This window comes from Xenopus laevis, chromosome 3S (genome assembly GCF_017654675.1).
Source record: "Xenopus laevis strain J_2021 chromosome 3S, Xenopus_laevis_v10.1, whole genome shotgun sequence".
NCBI classification, from domain to species: Eukaryota; Metazoa; Chordata; class Amphibia; order Anura; family Pipidae; genus Xenopus; species Xenopus laevis.
In genome coordinates, this window is record NC_054376.1 from 5,911,046 (window position 1) to 5,932,076 (window position 21,031).

General features: G+C 45.8%; 1 protein-coding gene across 12 annotated transcripts in view; it reads right to left on the minus strand.

Annotated features, from left to right (window-relative positions):
* Window positions 1-21,030, minus strand: part of erc1.S (ELKS/RAB6-interacting/CAST family member 1 S homeolog) — a 120,412-nt gene extending 99,382 nt beyond the window's left edge. For 7 of the 12 annotated variants that reach the window (XM_018254835.2, XM_018254836.2, XM_018254831.2 and 4 more), the window contains exons 1-2: window positions 20,875-21,030; window positions 10,156-10,981 (exon numbers count right to left, since the gene is read on the minus strand). In XM_018254835.2, coding sequence (XP_018110324.1) covers window positions 10,156-10,824 — 669 coding nt within the window. In that variant the 5' untranslated portion in view covers window positions 10,825-10,981; window positions 20,875-21,030. The remainder of the gene's footprint in view (window positions 1-10,155; window positions 10,982-20,874) is intronic. The other 5 variants (XM_018254837.2, XM_018254834.2, XM_018254833.2 and 2 more) reach the window with 1 other exon arrangement.
* Between the last annotated feature and the right edge of the window lies 1 nt (window position 21,031).

The following is a 21,031-nucleotide window of genomic DNA, read 5'->3' on the forward strand; positions in this document are numbered from 1 at the left end:
GTTCCTCTCGGACGACTGAAGATGCCAGAAGATAAAAAACCCCATGTGCCATAGCCTTTATTTTAATGCAGCAGTTTAGATCTTTACTTGACCTTTACAGCGGCTGATTTTACAGGGCCCGGAGAACACAGCTGGGTAAACAGCAGAGCAAGGGAAAGCAGAGGAGAAAGAGCAATATAGCACGAGGAATGCTGATTATTCTCTACTCAAGCACATTAGCAGCGGGGAGAAGGGTTTATAGACCAGTCCATGCAATCAGCTAATGGAAGTGAGAGGATATCTCTAATTACCATTAGCCTTTACTATTCAGCACGGTACAAACAAGATTAATAATTAGCAGAGTAATGGCCCTCTGAGCCCACCCCCCAGCCAATGGATCTCAAAGGTCAGTCCACATATCCACAGGGTGCAAAACCTGGGGGGAGAATGTCTCAAAGTACAGCAAGGAAACAGAGACTGAGAGGGAGATGCCAGAGCAGAGATGCCAGGGGGGGAGCAGGGGGTGCAGCTGCATTAGGGTCCAATGGAAGGCAACAGAGGCGCTGTGGGAGTACGGTGCAAACATGGGGCTGAGAAAGACAAAAGGTGGCCGTACAAGGGCCGATAAGATTCCCCGATCGATATCTGGCCGAAAATCTGGCCCTCACTCCGACCTCCTGGAGTCGGCCCCTAGGGCCCACAATGGGATCAGCCAGATAGCGCCCACCCATACCAATTTAGATGCATCGCTTAACCTTTAATTTAAAGGCCCATTTAGAATAACCATATGAGATAAGCACAATATTGGATACAACATTATAAAATAAGTGGGGTTTAGGGAAGACCAGTAAATCTGCAGTGAGACAAACACGCATATCTTGCCTCGCTGCTAGGGTAATTAAGCCCTAGCAACCACAAAGCAATCATTCAATCACCATTAACGCCTCTTTTTAGGAATGTGACCAGCTGGGTTTCATCCACTCCAATAGCTCAGCCAGCCAAGCATGTTGCAGGAATAGACCCACCCTCCCAATGAAATGAACCAGAGCAGTCTGGTGGTGAAGGGGTTTAGCACCCATATGCTAAGTATCCTACACACAGAACACCCAGACAGATTAATAGCCCAGGGGAAAGCGCCCGTATCCCAACCCTCCTTCCCATAGAGAAAGGTGCTGAGCAGCACAGAGGAATCAGACAGGATAAGGAACACAGAGGGAAGCCAGACACCCATATTAAGGCAACGGGGGGGGGGGTCGTTCCGACTGCCCAAAACTGTCAAGAGTTATTGAAATTCAGAACTCGGCAACGGATAGAGCAGAGCCATGAATGCAGACAAGACTCAGAGGCGTGTGCCCCCCCCATCCATTCTCCTTTGGCAAGGAGCCCAGGAAAAAAGGTTCGTTTTGAGCAGGCTGGGGGCAGGCGACGGGCTTTTTTTAGGTGTATTACAAATTTGCCGTTAAACTGAAATACCGGCCCCGGCTTTTGTTATATCGGCTAGGCCGGTAAAATACCGGCCGGATGGCAACACTATCCTGCGCTAACCCGAATGTTTCCTGATACTGATAATGACAAAAGGTTTATTTATACATGGAGAGAAATAAAAAGGTAAATGAAAGGGGTGGTTCACCTTTAAGATACGTTATAAAATGGCTAATTCCAAGAAACTTTTCAATTGGTCTTCATTTTCTATAGTTTTCTAAATATTTGCCTCCTTCTTCCATCTCTTTCCAGCTTTCAAATGATAGCCACTGAAAAACAAACGCTCTGCAAGGCTACAAAACTATTGTTATTGCTACTTTTTATTACTTTTCTTTCTACTTACCGTAGGCCTCTCCTGTTCATATTCAAATCTCTCATTGAAATCAAGGCATCGTCGCTAGGGGAATTTAGACCCTAGCAACAAAATGGCTGAAAATGCAACCTGGCAAGAACAAGAAAATACAAACTGGAGAGCTGCTGAATAAAAAGCTAAATAACTCAAAAACCAGAAATAATAAAAAAATGAAAACCAATTGCAAATTGTCTCAGCATATCCCTCTCTACATCATACTAAAAGTTAATTCAAAGATGAACAACCCCTTTAAGCAGCTTATTGGTCGGAGTATGGGGGAGGCCTCCCATAGCCTGTGACCCCATGTTTTTACACTACTTGCCCCCTCCTTTTCTCAGCCATAGGTAATAATCCCAGCAACCATCATTAAAGCCATAGTATGTTAAAACTTTTTAATTGGTCTTTACTTTTCCCCCCTAGTTTTTGAATTATTTGACATTCCCTTTTATTACATTTTAGCCTTTTAATGGGGGTCACTGACCCGAGCAGGCAAAAAAAAAAAAAAAACCTATACGAGGTCACAATTTTATTGTTACTGTTAATTGCTCATCTCCAGTCTCTCATTTACACCGCTGCCTGGTTGCTAGGGTAATATGGGGAAAGATTACCCTTTAAATGTAACTACATAGGCCTTGTTTGGCATTTAAACTGCTTTCCAGTTGCTAGGATTAATGGCACTAGCAATAAGCCATGTGAAAGTTGAGCAGGAAAAAAGCGAGAAAGCAATTAAAATCTAGTTTCACAATCTATCAGACGCTTGGTTGCTAGGGACACTATCCCTAGCTACCAAATAGCCTTTAAAAGCTGGGAAGAGAAAGTTAAAGCATTAAAATCAGAAAAGACTAGCTGCAAAATTGCTTAGATTACTGTATTAAAGGGCAACTTCACCCCATAAAATTTAAACTTTTTGCATATTGAAAGAAAACATCATTCTTCCCATATCCATTAGTTCCTTATTCTCATTGGGTCTATCGTTATTTGTAAATGCAATTGCCACTGAATACAACAGCACAGAGAATTACGATTTCTTCCACTGGCCAAAATTGTATTTTTGGGTTAACGGCACCCTTTCAAAAGGTGTGCTGCTCCTTTAAACTGGGAGATTATTGCCGGTGTCATTAAAAAAAAAAAAAAAAAAGGTTTATTTCTTCTGGCGGCAAATAAAACCTGTATTGCGACATGTTCCAAATTCGCTCGCTACGGCCCATTGCTATGGCAACAGCATTTAGATGTTTCAAAGCATTTAAAGGGAAGATATTGGTATAAAAAAAAAGGGACGTGTTGTTAATTAGAAATGTTCTCGTTTTTACTAGGGATGCACCGAATCCACTTTTTTGGATTCGGCCGAACCCCCGAATTGACTATTGGCTATTGACTAGGCAGGTGTAAAAATGGATCACCATAGGCCCCTTATGATCGGATTGTTGGCTCAAACAAAACACCAGAACAGTCTTATCGGACCCACCAAATCATCTTAAATAGATCTTAAACCCAACCCATAACTTCTCTCTTTCATGATTATAAATGGATTTTATTTCGCTTTCCTCCAACCAAACTAGAAACTATGCACGATTTAAATGGGCAAAAAAACATTATTTTTTAAACCCTGCAACAATTTAATATATTGTGATTTCAGCCACTAGATAAAGTATGCAGGGACAACTTCCCACTACATTGCTGCAAATAGTTTCAGGGGTACCCAGGGCACAAATAAGCACTCACCCCAAATCTCCCCCTAACTGACCTTCAGACTGGGCCCCTTAGCTCATAACAAGGTTACAGATATATAGAAACATTGGGGTGTCACCCTGTATAGTTCCAGGGGTACCCAGGGTACAAATAAGCACTCACCCCAAATCTCCCCCTAACTGACCTTCAGACTGGGCCCCTTAGCTCATAACAAGGTTACAGATATATAGAAACATTGGGGTGTCACCCTACTATAGTTCCAGGGGTACCCAGGGTACAAATAAACACTCACCCCAAATCTCCCCCTAACTGACCTTCAGACTGGGCCCCCTTAGCTCATAACAAGGTTACAGATATATAGAAACATTGGGGTGTCACCCTGCTATAGTTCCAGGGGTACCCAGGGTACAAATAAGCACTCACCCCAAATCTCCCCCTAACTGGCCTTCAGACTGGGCCCCCTTAGCTCATAACAAGGTTACAGATATATAGAAACATTGGGGTGTCACCCTGCTATAGTTCCAGGGGTACCCAGGGTACAAATAAACACTCACCCCAAATCTCCCCCTAACTGGCCTTCAGACTGGGCCCCCTTAGCTCATAACAAGGTTACAGATATATAGAAACATTGGGGTGTCACCCTGCTATAGTTCCAGGGGTACCCAGGGTACAAATAAACACTCACCCCAAATCTCCCCCTAACTGACCTTCAGACTGGGCCCCCTTAGCTCATAACAAGGTTACAGATATATAGAAACATTGGGGTAACAGTCACCCTGATATAGTTCCAGGGGTACCCAGGGTACAAATAAGCACTCACCCCAAATCTCCCCCTAACTGGCCTTCAGACTGGGCCCCCTTAGCTCATAACAAGGTCATGTACCCACAGGTCTAAGAATATCTGACAGAAAAAGTGGCCTCCTACCTGGGCTTTCAGGTGTATCTAGAAGATCAATAGGTTATTTGTAAATGTAATTAAAACTAAAAGCAGTATCTGCCTGTCCCTTTCTGCACTGCTGGTTCTCTCAAACAATGTAGCAGAAGTCAGTCTTGCATGTTTTTTTCCAGGTCTGTTAATCAGCCGGCTTCTGCTATATTGTTTCAGGAGTCAGAACCACTAGTGCGGAGAATATAAACAGCCAGAGAGACGCTGCTTTCAAAAGCAATTACATTTAAATATAACATTAAACCCACTGATGAAAAGGAGCAAGTGTACAAATGAAAACAGCAAAGAATTTCATTTCCTTCATTTAGGCACAATTTTATTTTTGGGTTTGATGTCGGCCAATGGGATGAAAGCCTGGAGAGGGCAGATAGTCACTGGGCTCCTCTGCTTTCTATAGCCAATCTGGCACCCCCAGCACCACTTCCAGCGCACGCCACTCTCCGGAGAGAAAGTTAAGCGTCTCCAGAGAAGTGTGCCTTAACGAATGCCAAGTTTAATTAGGATGCTCTGTTAGTTTACTGTAATCTCCTAATTAGCGCACCCCCCCCCCAAATTCCTAGATTTAACAGCTGCCTTCAAATTGGACCCCTCTCCTGTAGGAGAAGCAAGAGCTCGGCACTTAGCCAGGGGGGCTCCCAAAGTCCAGCTGTATTGTGCCTCATTCCACAGACTTGAGTCCTGCACGGAACCAAATTCTAAGACCCGGAGCCGACCCGAACCGCAACTCAAATTTTTACCCACTTTGATTCGCTCCCCGATCCGGACCCGCAACTGCCTTATCCGAAACCCGCTGACCTCCTTCAAACAGGAAGTGACGGTGCTGCAAACCGGAAGTGACGCCATCAAAAGTGGCCGGGACAGAAACAACTTTTGTAAAACTTTAAAAGGAGTAAAATCTAGACAATATTACATAAGATAAGAAATTTGGATAAGACCAGCAACCGGACCAGCGGGTATACCCGCACCCGCAAATCCTCCTCTCGTTCCGCAGGGTGCCCGTTTGTTTTGCGGGTAACCAACCCGCTGCAGGACTCTACAACAGACAATTATCTTAAAGGGGAACTAACGCTCAACAATAAGTTTGGCTAGAAATGCTTCACCTTACGGTCTGAGCCAGACAGGCAAACGTTTGTGTAGAGTTCTCCATGTTGTTCCAGGCTCCCAGTTATCTCCTGTGACAACTCCAGCAGGCACATGGCCAGAATATTTTGGGGATTTTCTGTAATGTTTATCTGCCCGGCTAGAACTGGCCCAGGAGATGCCAATGGTGCACTCTGTACAAACTGGGGAAACAGATCATACCAACTCAGCCCATGGGTGGGCAAATCACGTAAAGATCCACTTGTTTAAGGACCGCCATGAGAAAGTTCAGACAAGGGGTAGGCAGAATGCTCTTCAAGAGGTATGTGCCCTGCTCCCCCAATCGTTGTACCCTAGGAGGGTGCCTCTTCTCCCCTAGTTCCGGCCCTGGGGACCTCACTCAATGTACAGATAACGGTGCAGGTCCATGTGCTACATTCTTAAAGGGATACTGTCATTGGAAAAAAAAATTTTCCAAAATGAATCAGTTAATAGTGCTGCTCCAGCAGAATTCTGCACTGAAATCCATTTCTCAAAAGAGCAAACAGATTTTTTTTTTTATTCAATTTTGAAATTTGACATGGGGCTAGACATTTTGTCAATTTCCCAGCTGCCCCAAGTCATGTGACTTGTGCTCTGATAAACTTCAATCACTCTTTACTGCTGTACTGCAAGGTGGAGTGATATCACCCCCCTCCCTTTCCCCCCGCATTAGCCAAACAAAAGAACAATGGGAAGGTAACCAGATAGCAGCTCCCTAACACAAGATAACAGCTGCCTGGTAGATCTAAGAACAACACTCAATAGTAAAAACCCATGTCCCACAGAGACACATTCAGTTACATTGAGAAGGAAAAACAGCAGCCTGCCAGAAAGCATTTCTATCCTGAAGTGCAGGCACCAGTCACATGACCAGGGGCAGCTGGGAAATTGACAAAATGTCTAGCCCCATGTCAGATTTCAAAATTGAATATAAAAAAAAAAATCTGTTTGCTCTTTTGAGAAATGGATTTCAGTGCAGAATTCTGCTGGAGCAGCACTATTAACTGATTCATTTGGAAAAATTATTTTTTTCCCATGACAGTATCCCTTTAAAGGATGTGGTTCACCTTTACAAGTATGTCATAGAATGTCCTATTCCTAGCAACTTTTCAGTTGGTCTTCATTACTTATTTTTTCTTACAATTCTTAAATGCCTTGCCCTTCTGCCTCTTTCCAGCTGATGGGGGTCACTGACCGCGGCAGGAAAAAAAAAAAACGAGTCTAGAATGTTATGTACTTTTTTATTCCCCTTTAAGATACTTTCCTATTCATGTTCCAGTCTTTCATTTAAACCGCTGCCTGGTTGCTGGGGTAAATCAGACCCTAGCAACCAAACTGCTCCTAAAACACCAAACTTAAAAAAAAATGAAAAGCAGTTGTAAATTGTCTGCATTAAACTAAAAGTTTATTTAAAGGTGAACCGCCTCTTTAAAGGGCAAGTCAATCCCAAAATAAAAATTTGCCTAATACAACAAAAATATAAGCAACTTTTCAATATACATTCATTAAAAATGTTCAGTGCTTTTAAAGTTATTAGTAAAAATTATTGCTATTCAAAGCAGCATTTGCACAATGTCTGGTTGTTACTTTTTAAACAATGTGGCAAAAGTCTTGGTTCCCCAGCAAAGACAGGTCTGTTGATCAGCTTCCTTGTCTTATATTGTATCAACAGTCATGAGCGAATAGAAAGGGACTGATGAAAACTGCTTTCCATAGCAATATATATATACAAATAACTTTAAAACCATAGAAAATTTGTAATCAATGTATATAGCGCAAAATTGCTAAGAATTAGAATTAGGCTTTCTATTATTGGGCAATTTTTTATTTTGGGGTTGACTTGACCTTTCAATATAAATAAAGTACATTGCGACTTGAGACCCCTCCTGTTCTCCTGGATGAAGATAATAGGGCAGTTTTGTGAGAATTACGGCCTCAGGTAACAAAAGAAACAAAACGACTGTGCATTGGTCCGAGTGTAAATCCCCAGACCAATCAAAATAAAGCAAAGAGAGAGTCCTCTTATTGACCGAGCTTGGGAAAGATCAGCCTCTCCAAACAGATGCTCCCCGAGTTGTATAAAGGGGATGTTTAAACAAGGAGTCCAGTTCCCGAGTTCAGTCCCGCTAACCAGGCAACAGGTCTGAAAGGTTACAAAATACGACCCGAATGCTAACACTGACTCTTTTTCTTTTCGGCCCCTTTGCATAGCACTCTTGTTTGCACAGCGGCGGCAGCATCCAAAATACACTGAACTGCTGGAGCAGAACAAAAGCCCCAGGCAATTAGGCTTGTACATAAACAGGAGAGGTATGTGAGCCATGAGGTGACCATGTGTTTGATTTCGGCTACGTCAGAAGCATGGGGCAACGCAGATAAACAGATGCTCTTTGTGTTCTACGGAGGATGTTTGCACAAGCCGCGAGGTTCCTGGGCCCGGTGATACCATATTAAAAGGGAACACTTACTAAAAGATACAGTTTATGAAACTGACCAGGGCCAAGTAACTTGGCTTGGATCCTCATTGGTTAGCGGAGACCCTGTGCCTCCAATAGGCAAACCCCCAGAGCATTACACATTTCGTGACCCTAAGACACTTAATCATAGGCTATGATTAAGTGTCTAAGGGCAGGGGCACACGGGCAGATTCGGGGAGATTTAGTCGCCTGGCGACTAATCGCCTCTTCTCCGGGGCGACAATCTCCTGAACTGCCTTCCCACTGCTAAAATCAAAAAAGTCGCCTGCTCCAATGCACTCGCGGCGCTTCAATTTCCAAAGTCGTCTGAAGTTTCCTCGTAAGGCAACTTCTGAGATCAAAGCACCGCAGGTGCCATTGCGATGGTTTTTTCTCATTATAGCAGGATGAAGGCAGTTCGGGGATATTGTCGCCCCGCAGAAGAGGCGATTAATCGCCTGGCGACTAAATCTCCCCGAATCTGCCCGTGTGCCCCATACCCACCCCTTTATACGAATGGTGGTCCTATGCTTTTAAATATGGGAGTTGGTTTGAGCAATCTCTTTCTCTTAAAAGCCCTCACTGGCGGGGGAGGATTTAGCTTTCAGATTGAAACCAATGCACAACACACATTGTGTACAGGTAATTCTATTATGCAGAGAAGTATCTTTTTATATTGTGACCTGAGTTAAGTAAGTTAGGGACCGCCATATGGGGTTTACCTTGACGTGGTATGGTGGCTTTTCAACTTTATGATCATAACTTTGTAACTAAAAACCCCTGTTTTGTAAACATATGCATTTGCATTTATATTGAATTACTTATGAGACAGGGGACCAGGGAAGTGCATTGTAAGTAGCACTTCCCTTATACTTAAATATATTTTAATTTAGCCTTAAGAGTGCTTCTACTAACCCCCCTTGATTTTCGTGTGCCCCTTAGGGAAGAGACACTCACTCAGATTCAGAGAGATTAGTGGCCCGGCGACTAATCTCCCCAAACTGCGTCCCGCCGGCTAGAATGTAAATCGCCAGCGGGATTGCAGTCGGAGTGATTCATTTTCTGAAGTCACCGATGTTGCCTCACGAGGAAACTTTTGGTAACTTCGGAAAACGAAGCACTCCGAGTGCCATCCCACCGGCAATTTACATTGTAGCCGGAGGGAAGGCAGTTCGGGGAGATTAGTCGCCCCGAAGAGGAGGAGATTTGTTACTGGGTGACTAATCTCTCCGAATCTGACCGTGTGTATCTGCCCTAATACACTTAATCATTGCCTATGATTAAGTGTTTTAGAGCAGAGACATACACCGATATTTGGAGAGATTATTCGCCCAGCGACAAATCTCCTTTTTTTGAGGCGACTAATCTTACTGAACTGCCTCCCACCCGCTAAAATCGCCAGCAGGATCGCACTCAGAGCGTTTCATTTTCCGAAGTTGCCCGAGGCAACATTGGGCGACTTCGGAAAACGAATCGCTCCGACTGCAATCCCAACGGCGATTTACATTCTATCCGGCGGAGGCAGGAAGTCGAGGAGATTAGTCGCCCCGAAGAAGAGATTTGTTGCCAGGCGACTTCGCGACTCGAGACCCCTCTTGTTCTCCTGGATGAAGACAACAGGGCAGTTTTGTGAGAATTACGGCCTCGGGCAACAAAAGAAACAAAACGACTGTGTATTGGTCCGACTGTAAATCCCCAGACCAATCAAAATAAAGCAAAGAGAGAGTCCTCTTATTGACCGAGTTTGGGAAAGATCAGCCTCTCAAACCCCAGAGCATACCATATTCTCTATACCAGGGGTGCCCAAAAGTTAGATCGGCATCTACCAGTAGACCCTGGTGATCACTAGATCTCAAGACACTGTCAACTAACAGCTTGTCTAAATCTCCCTCCTGTTTCATGCTTTTCATTCAGATATTTATTTTGTTAAGGTTACATAAGAAATAGAGGTTTGTTAAATATAGCAATATCATTTTCCCATAAATCAGTATTTCAGTAATATTTTCCATGGAACAAAATGCCAACAATGCTTTTATGGATGTAGATCATAATGGCACAACATCACTAAAAGTAGACCTCATATTAGTAAAACGTGGGCACTCCTGCTCTATACACATACAGACACTCACCTGACTCTCCTCTTGGACAACCCGGTACTGCTCCTTCCACACGTTGATCTTGGACACCTCGTCTTTACGCAAGGCTCGTTCTTTCTTCAGCTCGGGGCTCCAGAAGGTCTTGATGCTGTTCATGGAGGAGCTGAGCTTACTCTCTTTTACCTCAACGTCTTTGCGTAGAAGGTCGTTTTCCCTTAGGACTTCCTTGAGTTGGGCCTGAAGGTCCATGATAGTGTTGTTTTGGGCCTGGCGTAGTGAATGGGGTACGGTGGACGCCATGCTGACCGGTGTTAAGTGATGGTCCCCAAAGGCAATGGTGTCGCTGGCCACCCCACTAGTGGTAATGTTGGGACTGCTTCCCATTGCGGTCATTCTTACACCATAGGGAAGCCTCCCTCCAGACCTCCCCAAAGTCATGGTGCTTTTGGGTGTGTCACTCCCGATATTTTCATGGTCGCTGAGATACATGGGGCTGGCCGTGGCATAAGCAGCATTAAGAGACTGGATGTTTTCCATTGACAGGGTCTTTCCACTTCCACCACCAGGGGTCCCTCCAGAACTCCCTCCAGTGCTGTTTGTGCGGCGGTGGCCTAACCGAGGAGAACGCGGAAGTCGCGGGGAGCGACCAGGACTCTGGCTGGTGGACTCCACCTTCCCGACTGAACGAGAACTTCCATACATAGCTGTGGTTGGAGGGGGGCCGGCTTTTAAACAAATGTCAGTTAAATGGTTCCTCCTGTCTCCGTTGAGATTATGGGCTGGCAATGGCGTCAATTAATTAACAGTTTATTAAGGATAATGAATTTCCCATGTTTATTAGATGTCCAGCTCATGTGACCTGCAGAGAAGCAAAGACATAAGGGTTAGTTTAGGACTGTTTGGGACTTACTGCAAACCCATAAAGAAGTGTCCTCAGTAGGACATGGTCTTCAAGGCCTAATACTAAAGCACTGCTAATTGAAGAATCATAATTAAGCAATTTAGGGGGCACTAATCTCTCTTATCAAAGTGCGGACACAATTTTTGCCCAATGAGATTTTTTAACTTGCCCAATGAATATCTGGAAACTATCGGGCCGGATATCATTCGTGAAGGCCATTGGGAGGCCACCATCAACCAATTAACAAGATTCCAAGTTGGTCTGTGTATGGCAACAGGCTGGAGTTGCACCTAGTTTTATACAGTGGAGCAAAGTGACCTCTAACAGTTCAAAAACTATAGATGTAGAAATAATATAGATCATAGGGATGTTTGAAGTCAATGTAGTCTAACATTTAAAGGCACAACAGCTTACAGTGGTGACATCATTAGGCAACTACGAGGAACTGATGACACCACGAGCAGCGGCAGGCCTGGACTGGCAATCTGTGGGTTCTGGCAAATGCCAGAGGGGCTGCCGTGTGGTTCATTAGAAAGATACCATATAGTGGGCTGGTAGGGGTCTGTTTGGGCCTCTGTGTACTTGGAATGGAAGGGCCTATTTTGACGCCCAGTCCAGGCCTGAGCAGTGGTTATAGGATACATACTGGAGGCTATTCACAATATTAGTATGAGAGTGTGTGTGCCAATTTCAGAACTTTCTACAGGATTAGGAATACAAACCCCTAAAGGCACGAGACTTTTAAGCAGTCTGTAATTGAATGTGGTAGATTATTTTAGGTTATGCACATTTTTTTCAGGGTTTTGCCCAAAATAGGAAATTAATATTATGAATCGGATATATGAAGTTCTTTTGCCAAACATTCAGCCAAATCCAAAAAGAATGGATTTGGTGCATCCCCAACATATAAAAACAAACATAACATTTTAGACTGAGTCAGCAGCTTGTCACCCCACACATGGGCACAAATGTTTAACTACCCCGAATAGGGATATTAATTGGTCCAGGAGGAAAATTCCTTTAGCCAAGGAGCACAAATTGAAGCTGTAGACTAGAGACACCAAAGCAAGACCACAGGCTGGATAGGAAACAGGTACTAGAGTCTTGCATCGGGTCAGGTACCCACGGAATACCCATTAAGTGGTGGGGTTTTGGGCAAAAAAAGTCCCCTATTCCCTGGCCATGTGGGCAGTCCGCCAGTAACTCTGAGGTACCCGACAAAGGTGCTGGCTTGATCCCTATCTCCCTTCCTTGTGGTTTGGCCAGTTTTTTCTATTTTTGTAAAGATTTGGTGCCGGAGTGATGTCACGTTTTGCATGTCCCCGGGGTTGGAAGGTTAGTTGGCCTATTGCAGGCAGGGTAGCGGATCAGAGGGGGAAAATTGTGGTTTGCAGGTCTGGGTTGCGAGTCACAGGTATCCGAAAACAGAACAGCGCAGGACTCTAATGGGTACCACTATCCTTCGTCAAGGAGACAGGTGGGTGCGGGTCCTACAATGGGAACATTTTGCAGGTAAGGGTTTGAGAGCTGTTTGAGTTTTGACTGCCCTGCTCATCACTACCTGTTGCCCCACAGATTATTAGGGGGCAAGTAGGTACCTTTGCACAGCCAGTTAGAGCTCAGGTGAAGAAATGCCAATCAGTTAGCGGCTGGTACAGCGCCATGCGGCCCGCGGAAGAAGAGAGTAGACTGTGCCGCTTGCTGGATCCCATTGAACGGGTCAGTCCATTCTTTAGTAATGAGGGAACCGGTTTCACTACTTCCACAGGAGGGGAAAAAAAAAAGTGTGGGTATATGGGCGCCAGATGCTTCACCCAAGTTTTCTGCATCTGTTTACTGTATTTAAACGGATGACTCCAACAAAAGTGCAGTACTGTTAGTTTTGGAAATAAATGAAGCTCGTGGAGAATGGTTTAGACAGGGGCAGGTTGTAATGAAGCATCTCGCACACACAGTTGCACCATGTGCACCAATAGTCTGTTCTATCAGTATATTTACACTAATCCATGCCATCACGCGGGGGGAGAGGAGAATAAGTCAGTTGTAGTCTGCGGTAAAACAGGGCAGCGGGCATCTATAAACTAAATGGTAATCGCTGGACCTTTTTGGTGCAATAGCGGATTGGACACAGGTATGTAAATCTTCTAACCGGGAATTACACCGACCAGGTCCAGGCGATAACCATGAAAGTCTATGCCAAAAAGGGCAAATACATAAATGCTTGTGGCCCTTTCCATAATGATTCCACATGGAATTTAAAGCAGATGCGGGAGCCGTGAGCACTATATATATATATGTTTTGTTTAAAGGGTAAGGCATTTTTCAGTAGCAGTAGCACAAAATGTCGCTGTCTTAAATATATTGATAATGGGTTGAGTGCAGAGGACTCTTGTATTTGTCTATATGTATTTTGTGGTCACAGCCTCATTGCACCCCCGCCTAATGGTTTTAAATTAGTGGTGAGCACAACTTTCCCTTGTTTGTTATAGTTATACAGGAGCAGTGACCAGCTCCATGTTGTAGCTCCCACCCTTCCCAGCTATAGTCAGGTGATCCCACTGGTGTCTAATAAAAGGGCAGCCAAGTTTGGGAGTTTTACTTTGAAAGCAGCAAGTAAGTTGCAGGTAAAACCTAGTCCCTTTGCTACAAATATGGGATCCATTATAAGGAAACCAGTTATCCAGAATGCTCCGAATTAGGGAAAGGCTCTCTTCCATAGACTCCATTATAATAAAAGAATCCAAATTTGTAAAAATTATTAAAAAAGTAGCTTGTACTTGATCTCAACTAAGATAATTAATCCTTATTGGAGGCAAAACCAGCCTATTGGGTTTATTTAATGTTAACATGATTTTCTAGTAGACGTATTACGGAAAGATCAGTTATCTGGAAAACCCCAAGTCCAGAGAATTCTGGATAACAGGTCCCATACCTGTACTCAAGCGAATGGGTGCTATACTGATTGCCCAGACAGAGGTTTTAAAGCAATAGCACCACTAGGGGTAAAGCCTTGGTCTCCAATGGTTCACCTTGAGGACCGTAACAAATATACAGGTATGGGACCTGTTATCCAGAATGCTTGGGACCTGGGGTTTTCCAGATCTTTCTGTAAATTGGATCTTCATACCTTAAGTCTACTAGAAACTCATGTAAACATTAAATAAACCCAATAGGCTGGTTTTGCTTCCAATAAGGATTAATTATATCTTAGTTGGGATCAAGTACAAGCTACTGTTTTATCATTACACAGAAAAAGGAAATCGTTTAAAAATGTAGATTATTTGATTATACAATACAGAATAAAATGGCTTGACTATATAGCAGATAGAAGAATTTAAAACAGTTGACCAATAGAGGATGCTGGGAGATGTAGTTCTGCAGCAGTTGGAATCCAGACAAACCCCACAGGATATAAGGCCACACCGCTAGCCTCCCAGGAGTCCCAATGTCTCTTGCCAACGCGATGAACAAGGGGGTGTTTGTGGAATCCTAAGAGGACAAACGTGGCCCCTTGGGAATGGCAAACTGAACCACATTTATTATTAATTCGGCAGCCAATCACAGGAGAGAAGATTGCTTGCAGCTGCAGCTTTTCATGGGTAAATAAATGCACATTTCAGCAGACGGCGGCTCACGTTCCAAGAGCTTCACTCCAGGCTGCTGCCGTCATGTGCCGAGTTATATAGAAGCACGTGCGGGTGTGACCCCTGGGTCCTACACTTCTACTTCATTCCCTATGTATAAAGCCCAGCACCATCAAACCCAATGAGCAAACTCTCGGCTAAATTCACTGGTGGGGGGGAAGAATACTTCTCGATGCTCTCAATGATGAAGGTTCCAGGAATTGTCACTGGCATTACATGTTTAGGATCTTCCTTATATGATGCATGCACAGGAACAGCCATCTTTATACATATGCATAGGAGATGCCATATTGATTCCCTTAGACAGTACAGTATGAGTGTACAGTATGAGGGTATAGCTTATTGTGTGCCCAGAACATTCCTTCTCTGTATATTTGTATTTATACATATGGGAGGAGGAGGTGCCATATTGATTCCCTTAGACAGTACAGCATGAGGGTATAGATTATGGTGTGCCCAGAACATTCCTTCTCTTTATATTTGTATTTATACATATGGGAGGAGGAGGTGCCATATTGATTCCCTTAGGCAGTACAGTATGAGGGTATAGCTTATTGTGTGCCCAGAACATTCCTTCTCTGTATATTTGTATTTATACATATGGGAGGAGGTGCCATATTGATTCCCTTAGACAGTACAGTATAAGGGTATAGCTTATTGTGTGCCCAGAACATTCCTTCTCTGTATATTTGTATTTATACATATGGGAGGAGGGAGGTGCCATATTGATTCCCTTAGACAGTACAGTATGAGGGTATAGCTTATTGTGTGCCCAGAACATTCCTTCTCTGTATATTTGTATTTATACATATGGGAGGAGGAGGTGCCATATTGATTCCCTTAGACAGTACAGTATGAGGGTATAGCTTATTGTGTGCCCAGAACATTCCTTCTCTGTATATTTGTATTTATGCATATGGGAGGAGGAGGTGCCATATTGATTCCCTTAGACAGTACAGTATGAGGGTATAGCTTATTGTGTGCCCAGAACATTCCTTCTCTGTATATTTGTATTTATACATATGGGAGGAGGAGGTGCCATATTGATTCCCTTAGACAGTACAGTATGAGGGTATAGCTTATTGTGTGCCCAGAACATTCCTTCTCTGTATATTTGTACTTATACATATGGGCTGTTTATAAGGCCTATTCTCCTACCCTGTCCCACCCAAGAGGCCAAACAATTGCTGCATCACTGACCTGCAACATCAGCAGCCAGTTGGTAAGCAGCTGTTTTGCTAGTGATGCATGGATCTGCAGACTTAGCAGTCTTGAACAACTGAGCCCAGACAACATAGAAGGACTATGTAGTTTGAGAAACGCCTTGGTGGGGAATTTTACTCCAAATATCTGTCTTTTTGAGGCATTTAAATGGATACCAGTAGGGAGAATGCCCCATGTCTGGTTAGGATAGTTGAGCACTTGGTCTACCGTTTCCACCCCTTACCCTCCTGATAATTAAACAAACTATGGTACAAGAATTTTGAGGGAAATGACCAACAGCCTCTCTAAAGAGGCAGAGTCTAGAGGGGTGGTTCCCAAACTCAGAGTCTTAGCAAGCAGGGCCTTCCCTGAAGCCACTTCAACATGAGTAACCACTTCCGTAAGTATCTAGGACCTTCAGGCCACTTAGGATCCTAGATACTTCTAGAAGTAGATCTTGAAAGTCAATTAGAGCAAGATCTTAGGTCTGGTTCAATCATTTAGCGCTTGGCCCAATGATCCCACACCCCTTATACAAAAAACAAAACAAAATTGGTTCAAGACTTCTATGGAAACATGACCCAACTGCCTCTCTGAAGCCATAGTAGATGAGTGGTTCCTGAACTAGGGGGCCCCCCTGCACGAAGACCGCTTCAAGATGGACTTACAGGTTTATCTAGGAACCATCCTAAATATTCCTGGTCCTGGTCAGATCTTAGGCTAAAAGGCTGATACAGTGGTGTTCTGTATGTTTGTAACACTGAGGGACCTGGCCTAAAGGTTGGACATTAAAGGTGGACTTACTTGTATAGATTGTCTATTTTAATGTCTCCAGCATTGGCCAACGTCATGCAATCTCTACGAAATGTCGGGGGTTATGCTTACCATCTACATTCCAGATTTTGGAAATGACAACAGTCAGGAAACTGGACAAAGGTCTCCCCTCGCCAAATGTACAACGTCTAAGGTGGGTCGGAGCTCATGGAGAAGACAGGATGGAGCGGGGCAACCCATGAAGGTTTGGTCAGATGCACCATTACAATGAAACCTTACACCACCCATGAGGGGCCCCAAAGTTTGTGTGTGCAACCTGAAATTTTATATCATAAAGAGGAACCCAGTGAAACCCCACATTTATGTTCCTGCCCCATAAATCTCTTTCCTTATACTTTAAATTACTCCATGACAGGTTCTGAGTATTAGGGTGGGAGAAGGTTCTACGTTCAGCCTCTATGTAATGCCGATTGTTCCCTGCCCCGTGGGCTATAGAAAGAATTGCATTTATACATAAATAAGCAGAGGGTACATCTCTCACTGAAATAAGAAAAGCAGTGGGAAATGAGAAGATCTGTGAATGAAGCAGAGACTTATACAGTATAATGCCCTGTGGAAGGAAGGTTTGTAAATAAAAGATAATCAGAATATTGCATGGAGGAAGAAAAGGAACGTGTTAGTACAGGGATGTTATAATGATGGATGGGGGTGTCAAACTGGTGACTTCGAATATCCTTATCCTTTACAGTAGGGGGTACATTATCCCTTATAATACATGAGTGATACTCAGAGTTCCCTTTATAATTCAGCCTGCAGCCTTGCGCCTTTATATGGTCACAGAACAACCCCTCAGTGACTTCTAATATCCTTATCATTTACAGTAGGGGGCACATTATCCCTTCTAATACACGAGTGCTGCCCAGAGTTCCCTGTATAACAGCCTGCAGCCTTGTGCCTTTATATGGTCACAGAACAACCCCTCAGTGACTTCTAATATCCTTATCATTTACAGTAGAGGGTACATTATCCCTTATAATACATGAGTGATACTCAGAGTTCCCTGTATAACTCAGCCTGCAGCCTTGTGCCTTTATATGGTCACAGAACAACCCCTCAGTGACTTCTAATATCCTTATCACTTACAGTAGGGGGTACATTATCCCTTATAATACATGAGTGATACTCAGAGTTCCCTGTATAACTCAGCCTGCAGCCTTGTGCCTTTATATGGTCACAGAACAACCCCTCAGTGACTTCTAATATCCTTATCATTTACAGTAGGGGGTACATTATCCCTTATAATACATGAGTGATACTCAGAGTTCCCTGTATAACTCAGCCTGCAGCCTTGTGCCTTTATAAACAAACATTTCTGGAGTGAGTTGACATTAAAAGTGCAGCCTGTAGGGAGGGCAAGGAGACAGATGGCGTGTGTGCCAGTACAATAGGTGGCACCAGTATTGTGTAAGTACCAACGCTCTGGAGATGATGGCAGGGTGGAAGCATCTGTACGGGTTGTGTGACATTTCGCAGTACAGTCAGATGAAATTAATTAAAGGTCAGGGAAGAAGCAGAGAATCACCCCTGCGGGGGCAGAGCTATGATTGGCCGCTAATGTTCAGCTGAAACTGTCGGCTCATTTCAGGAGAAGGAGGCACAGGCCCCTGTATTTGCCCCCATTAGGGCTCAAGGTAACCTAACAGACTGGAATAAAAGTCAGAGGTATGTGCAAGGCCTAACAATAAATCATGAAGGTTTGAGAGGATCCAACAGCACTGAACTACAACTCCCAGTATCCCCCCTTATGGCAGAAGCTCCTTTGACAATAAATAAAGTCCCAACTAAGAAATACTGTATTGCTGCAAATCTGCCCTAAGTTTTAGAGGCCAAAGTGACCAACCTCAGAATATTGAGCTCCAGCAGTTTCATTATCCACCATTACTGAGGAGTGTAACCCCCACACCCAGGAATGATGTGTAACACCCACCTTAGACCAGAGCAGACTCCTAGAGCTTTCTCTGTATCACGTCCCACCCACATCAGCTCTGTATAAGAACCTGCTCCACCCAAGCTCCATTGCAGGATCAGCCCGTGATACATCCAGGGTAGGGCCAAGCCAGACCATGCCCACAGTCAGGCACATCCGCCCCAGGCCATGTCTAGTGCCAATCAGATCTCACCCAGGCCATGCCCGGTGCCAATCAGATCCCACCCAGGCCATGCCAGTTGCCAATCAGATCCCACCCAGGCCATGCCCGGTGCCAATCAGATCCCACCCAGGCCATGCCCGGTGCCAATCAGATCCCACCCAGGCCATGCCCGGTGCCAATCAGATCCCACCCAGGCCATGCCCGGTGCCAATCAGATCCCACCCAGGCCATGCCCGGTGCCAATCAGATCCCACCCAGGCCATGCCCGGTGCCAGATCCCACCCAGGCCATGCCCGGTGCCAGATCCCACCCAGGCCATGCCCGGTGCCAATCAGATCCCACCCAGGCCATGCCCGGTGCCAATCAGATCCCACCCAGGCCATGCCCGGTGCCAATCAGATCCCACCCAGGCCATGCCAGTTGCCAATCAGATCCCACCCAGGCCATGCCAGTTGCCAATCAGATCCCACCCAGGCCATGCCCGGTGCCAATCAGATCCCACCCAGGCCATGCCCGGTGCCAATCAGATCCCACCCAGGCCATGCCCGGTGCCAATCAGATCCCACCCAGGCCATGCCCGGTGCCAATCAGATCTCACCCAGGCCATGCCCGGTGCCAATCAGATCCCACCCAGGCCATGCCCGTTGCCAATCAGATCCCACCCAGGCCATGCCCGTTGCCAATCAGATCCCACCCAGGCCATGCCCGTTGCCAATCAGATCCCACCCAGGCCATGCCCCGTGCCAATCAGATCCCACCCAGGCCATGCCCCGTGCCAATCAGATCCCACCCAGGCCATGCCCCGTGCCAATCAGATCCCACCCAGGCCATGGCCGGTGCCAATCAGATCCCACCCAGGCCATGGCCGGTGCCAATCAGATCCCACCCAGGCCATGGCCGGTGCCAATCAGATCCCACCCAGGCCATGGCCGGTGCCAATCAGATCCCACCCAGGCCATGCCCGGTGCCAATCAGATCCCACCCAGGCCATGCCCAGTGCCAATCAGATCCCACCCAGGCCATGCTCGGTGCCAATCAGATCCCACCCAGGCCATGCCCGGTGCCAATCAGATCTCACCCAGGCCATGCCCGGTGCCAATCAGATCCCACCCAGGCCATGCCCGGTGCCAATCAGATCCCACCCAGGCCATGCTCGGTGCCAATCAGATCCCACCCAGGCCATGCTCGGTGCCAATCAGATCCCACCCAGGCCATGCCCGGTGCCAATCAGATCTCACCCAGGCCATGCCCGGTGCCAATCAGATCCCACCCAGGCCATGCCCGGTGCCAATCAGATCCCACCCAGGCCATGAACAGTGCCAATCAGATCCCACCCAGGCCATGCCCGGTGCCAATCGGATCTCACCCAGGCCATGCCCGGTGCCAATCAGATCCCACCCAGGCCATGCCCAGTGCCAATCAGATCTTACCCAGGCCATGCCCGGTGCCAATCAGATCCCACCTAGGCCATGCCCGGTGCCAATCAGATCCCACCCAGGCCATGCCTGGTGCCAATCAGATCTCACCCAGGCCAAGCCCAGTGCCAATCAGATCCCACCCAGGCCAAGCCCAGTGCCAATCAGATCCCACACAGGCCATGCCAGTTGCCAATCAATTCAGACCCAGGCCATGCCAGTTGCCAATCAGATCCCACGCAGGCCATGCCCGGTGCCAATCAGATCCCACGCAGGCCATGCCCGGTGCCAATCAGATCCCACCCAGAGCACAGTAGATGGCAAAGCAATGAAGACACAGACCCGGTCCATTTCCAGCCATTGAGAGAAGACTGAGAGATGAGAGAAGACTGAGGAGAGACAACTAAAAGTACCAGAGCACCAGGCAGAATGGAGTGTCAGAAGGAGGAGCCGCAGGACTGATATAATAATATTAATAATAATAATAAAGGAGACAAAGTGTTTAGGACTGAGACCAAAAAGAAGCCGCAGAACCGGCCCAATTGTCAGGAGACCGAGTCCAGGGAAGGAAATAGCGGAACCCAATGAAACAGATGAGCTGCAGTGTCAGAGCCATTCCCTCCCCATCTCTCCCTCAGGCCTCTCGCTCCTGCCCCAGCCCTTACCTGCAATATCCAGGCCTCTATAAAAACCACTCCCGTCCGGCGTTTTCGGTGAGTCCCGACTCCCGTGGTGTCCGGCGCTGGGCGGAATGTAGCAGCTCGGGGAGTGACGTGCGCGCTCACCAAATAAACCAAATGTCCTGACGGGGCCACCGTACGC